Source organism: Pyrgilauda ruficollis, unplaced genomic scaffold (genome assembly GCF_017590135.1).
Source record: "Pyrgilauda ruficollis isolate IOZ18807 unplaced genomic scaffold, ASM1759013v1 scaffold31, whole genome shotgun sequence".
Classification (NCBI taxonomy): domain Eukaryota; kingdom Metazoa; phylum Chordata; class Aves; order Passeriformes; family Passeridae; genus Pyrgilauda; species Pyrgilauda ruficollis.
The window spans coordinates 4,891,117-4,896,484 of NW_024524489.1; the positions used below are offsets into that span (position 1 = coordinate 4,891,117).

A 5,368-nucleotide genomic window follows, 5' to 3' on the forward strand; every position below is an offset into this window, starting at 1 on the left:
ACCCCGCGCCGGGATTTAACCCTTTCCTCCCGTGCCCTCCGCGGAGCCCCGCGGCTGCGGCGCCTCCGGCTCCGGGCTGGGCTGGGCAGGGCTGGGGCTCCCCCCCGCGCCATCCCCGTGCCCTGTGTCGCTTGTCCCCGCAGGGCTACTCCTCGGTGAGCAACATGAACGCGGGGCTGGGCATGAACAGCATGAACACCTACATGACCATGTCGGCCATGAGCAGCACGGCCAACATGACGGCGGCGGCCACCTCCATGAACATGTCCTACGCCAACACGGGCATGAGCCCCTCGCTGACGGGCATGTCCCCGGGCGCGGGGGCCATGCCGGCCATGGGCTCGGCCGGCGTGCCGGGCATGGGCGCCCACCTGAGCCCCAGCATGAGCCCCATGGGAGGCCAGGCGGGCTCCATGAACGCCCTGGCACCCTACTCCAACATGAACTCCATGAGCCCCATCTACGGCCAGTCCAACCTGAACCGCTCGCGCGACCCCAAGACCTACCGGCGCAGCTACACGCACGCCAAGCCGCCCTACTCCTACATCTCCCTCATCACCATGGCCATCCAGCAGTCCCCCAACAAGATGCTGACCCTCAGCGAGATCTACCAGTGGATCATGGACCTGTTCCCCTTCTACCGCCAGAACCAGCAGCGCTGGCAGAACAGCATCCGCCACTCGCTGTCCTTCAACGACTGCTTCCTCAAGGTGCCGCGCTCGCCGGACAAGCCGGGCAAGGGCTCCTTCTGGACGCTGCACCCGGACTCGGGGAACATGTTCGAGAACGGCTGCTACCTGCGCCGCCAGAAGCGCTTCAAGTGCGAGAAGCAGCTGGCGGCCAAGGACGGTGCCGGCGGCGGCGGCGGCAGCAAGAAAGGCCCAGGCCAAGCTCCCAGCCAGCCCCTGGGCGAGGGCAGCTCCTCGGGGGGCTCCGACGGCTCCGCCGGCGCAGAGTCCCCGGCCAGCTCCTCGCCGTGCCAGGACCACAAGCGCACCCTGGCCGACCTCAAAGGGCTGAGCCCCGGAGAGCCTTCGGCCTCGCCGGGCCAGCACCTGCTGGCGCCGCCGCACGCCGGGCTGGCCCACGAGGGCCACCTCAAGCCTGAGCACCACTACGCCTTCAACCACCCGTTCTCCATCAACAACCTGATGTCCTCCTCGGAGCAGCAGCACCACCACCCGCACCACCAGCACCACCACCCGCACAAAATGGACCTGAAGGCCTACGAGCAGGTGATGCACTACTCGGGCTACGCCTCGCCCGTGCCCGCGGGCCTGGCCATGGCGCCCGTAACGAACAAAAGCGCCCTGGAGGCCTCGCCTTTGGCCGGAGAGACTTCCTACTACCAAGGCGTGTATTCCCGGCCCATCATGAACTCCTCCTAAGCAGGAAAACGCTCCTGGAAAAAGGGGGAAACCCCTCCTCCCCCATATCCCTCGCAGTGGACTCTGAGCACGGTACATATCTGGTATATATATATATATACATATATATTTTATTTTTTTTTTCTGTTGGCTCCAGATGTTTGCATCCATTCGGGAATCTGCAGCCTTGTGGCCCCTTCCCAAATCCATCCGGGGGGGGGGCTCCGTGTGGGGTGGTTTGGTTTGGCGGGGTGGGCATGGTGGGGGGGGTTCTCCTGGACTTGTTTTGATTTTTTTTCGTTGTTGTCGTCGCCACGAGGTCTAAATATATCTATTTTTTTGTGTGCGAGTGAGGGGGGAGAAAAATAACCCCCAACCGAGGCAGAACCAAGCCCTCCTTCCTTGTGAATATTCCTAGTTCGGAAACCGAGAACCAAAAGTCATGTAACATTGTAAAAAAAAAAAAAAAAAAAAAGAAAAAGAAAAAGAAAAAAAGTGTGGGGAGGGGGGAAACGGGGGGGAAAAAAGAAAAAATACAAAAAAAAATTTAAAAGGCAGGATAGATTGTTGTAATTGAAGCAAATGCTTGATGTTCCCGGGAGAGTAAACTACTTGGATCTGATTAATTTATCGTTTCTGTATGCTTTATTTATGGCTTCGAGCTGTGTATTCTGGTAGCGAGCGGCCGCAGCTGCCGCAGAACTCCATTAAAGTCGTATTGGCGGTGCTTTTCCCCCTGCATCTCTGTTCCGCCGCCGCCGCCCGACGGGACCCCCGCCGTTCCCGGCTGGCATCGCCCTGTCCCTGCCGGCTTTCCCGGGATCTCCGCGAGCCAGCCGGCCCCGGCTGCGACCGCTTCAAACCCGGCTGGGATCGCTCCATGCCCGGCTGGGATCCCTCCAATCCCCCGCCGGAATCCCTCCAGCCCCCGCTGGAATCTCCGATGTCTCTGCCGCCATCCTTCCATCCCTTCCGGAACCCCTCCATCCCTTCCAGGATCCCCCCATCCCCGCAGGATCCCACTATTCCTTCCAGGATCCCGCTATCCCCTCCACGAAGCCTCCATGCCCGCGGGATCCCCGCTAGGATCTCACTATTCCCGCCCATCCCACCCCGACATCGCGGCCAGGGAAAATCCGCAGCCCCCGCTCAAGGTGGGAACAGGGACCCCTTTCCCAAAGCCCCGCGATCCTGGAAAAATCATCCCAGCTGCGTTAACCGGGAGGGATTCGGGACTCGCAGGGGCTTCGCATCCCTGACTTTGCCGGGACAGCATCCCTGTTTTTCCGCGGGCGGTGGGAAAGCCGCAGACCTTTTTATTTTCAACACCTCCTGCATCCTCTCCTTCCATTCCCTTTTCCCCCTCTTCCCAACCACTTGTTGTTTTTCCCACGCGGCGCCGGCCACGCCGCGATGTTGCTTTCCCAACTAACACCCAAATCCTTCTTAAAATTCCGCATTGTCCGCGGCGAGAGAAAAGGGGAGAAAGGGAACGAGCGGGGAGGAGCGGGAGGGGGGGAGCAGGGGGAAAGAGGAGAAGGGGAAAAGAAAAAAAAAAAAAAGAACCTTCCCAAAAAACAAAACGGGGCTGAAATGTGTCGGGATCTCTCCAAGGACACACACGATGGCAAGCGGGGCGTGCAATGGGTGGCATTAGCACATAAAAGGCTCCCGCGGCCAGCGGGCACGGGCGCGGGGGTGTCGCCGCTTTGGGGACAAGGACACCCCCCCGCCCCCGCTCCCGGCCTCGGGCCCGGCCCCGCTCGGGTCCGCTCCCTTCTCGCTCCCTCCGCGGAGCTTTCGCCTCTTTTCTTCCTTTCTCCCTCTATTTTCTTCCTTTCTCCCCCTTTTCTTCCGTAAACTTTCCCCACCACGTCAGAGTTCAGCAAATTTACACAGATCTTATATTGCGGCCCCTTTCCCGGCGCCCCCCCCCGCGCCGTTCGGAGCCGCGGCGCTGGAAGTGAATTTTATAAAGCTGATCGATATCTTGGTAAAATATTCATTTTTAAACGGGCGCCCGGCGAAATCTTTGCTTTGTGCTAAAGTCAACAGTGGCACAGTTGGAGCTCCAATAAATGCCGGGATGCTCCCAGCTCCCGCACAGCCGGGCCGGCGGCCGGGGCGCAGGTAGGGGACACCCTCCGCTCCTTCTCCCGCTTTTCCTGCCCTTCTCTTCCCGCTTCCCTCTTCATTCCCAGCCCTTCTTCCTCAGCCTTCTCCCCCTCAGCTCGCCCCAGAGCTGCCGGGGCCGAGGGAAGCGGCGCGGAGGCCGCGGGGGGATGGATTCAGGGTGGATTCAGGGATACGCCGAGCCCGCGCGTTTTTTGGGATCCCGTCTCCCGATCTTGGAGCGCAGGAGGAGTTTTGGGGCGTGGGGGCCACCTCGAGGCTCCGATTCTGCCCGGTTTAGCCCCAAACCGTGGGACAGGAACGGGACGTGCTGGCACGGCTCCCTCCCTCTTGCCTCTCCTTCCCAAATTCCCGAGCTTCCCTGAAATTTGCCAGTTCCATTTTAATTGTAGCGGATTTTTTCCATTTCCCCCTATTTTTTTTCTCCCAATCTTTTGTTCCGGGAGGGGGTTTCTCCCAGGAATCGCCACTCCCGGTGACATTCCCACGGCTCCCGCTTTCCTGCACCCGCGTGGGCCAAAAAATACGGGATCCAAACATTCCCGCGGGTGCATTTTCCTGGAAAACCGGGAATTTCAGCGGCCCTTCCCGAGGTTCGGGGACACGGGGGTGGGGGGGGGGGGGGGGGCGGGGGGGGGGGGGGGGGGGGGGTGACAGCTCGGAGAAGGTGGCCGTGTCCTCATGTCCCTCTCCGTGTCCCCTCACCGCGACAGGTGACACGGCTAATGAGCTCTCGCTAATTAACGCTGACAGCTCCAATTAGCGCTCCGCGCCCGCCCGTCCCCCCCGCGGGGGCAGCGCCCATCCCGCCGCCCTCTCGCTCCTGCCCTGCCACTCCCGGCCGCTTTTCCCTCTTTTCCCGAGCATTCCCAGCTCCCCGCGGTCGCCGGGATCGCTGCGCCCCTGCTCCGTTTTCCCGTCAATTCCCGTCAAATCCCGGGTTCGGGTTTTTTTTTGGGATGCGGTTGGGGAATGCCGAGCGGGAGCGGGCAGGGCCTGAGCTCCCAAATCAGCCCCGCTCCAGCCGCTTCTCTTCCCTCCGTTATCCAAAATTTTTCTTTTATTTTTTCCATGACTTGTCCCTCCAGGAAAAGCGACTTTTCCCCCCCCTTTTTTTTTTCCTTTTAATGATCCCGGCCCTTAATGACATTCAGGGATGGCTCCAAGGACATCAAAGCACAAAGAGGACGGGGAAGCCCCGGTGGGATCCCAAATTCTCCCCCAAACCTTTCCCCCAGGATAACGCTGGAAGAGCCGGCCCTGCCTTCCCTGCCCGCAGCATCCAGCGCATTTCTGGATGATCCCAGATAAAAAAAAAAAAACAAACCAAAAAAACCAAACCAAAAACCAGGACAACTGGGGGCTGAGGATGGGACTAATTATTAATGGGGCTAAAAAGAGCTGGAACACCCAAGTAGGGCTTATCCCGTCTCCCGGGAAACTGATGGAGCCTTCTTTTCCGAGCTGTAATTCTGCTCTGACTCAAGGCAATTCCCACTATTTCTCCCAGAAATTGTCCTAATCCTAGATTATTTTTGGAAAATCCGCTTCGGTTAATCCAAAACCCCACAAAACCCAGGTAGGGAAGGTGCTGGAAAAGGGAAGGAGGTGGGAAAAAAGCTTGGAAGTTTATTCCCAGTGCTCGGGAATAGGAGAGGAAATATTAAAGGGTGAAGAGGAATCCGCCGGCTCCGGATTTCTGGGGATGTTAAACCCGGGATTGCAGAGCCGCTGGATGAGGGAAGAGCAAAAGGAACTGGCGGGGATTTTTTTTTTTTTTTTTGGGTGCTGTTTCCATATCGACCCGGCTGGAGGCAAGGAAAGGTGGGAGAGGTGGATTTGGGAGCAGTTTGGTTTTTGGAATAAAA

General features: G+C 59.1%; 1 protein-coding gene across 1 annotated transcript in view; it reads left to right on the top strand.

Moving 5' to 3' along the window:
- Positions 1-1,388, top strand: part of FOXA2 (forkhead box A2) — a 2,167-nt gene extending 779 nt beyond the window's left edge. The window contains exon 2 of the mRNA XM_041474062.1: positions 144-1,388. Within this exon, the coding sequence (XP_041329996.1) occupies positions 144-1,388 (1,245 nt within the window). The remainder of the gene's footprint in view (positions 1-143) is intronic.
- The last annotated feature ends 3,980 nt before the right edge of the window (positions 1,389-5,368 follow it).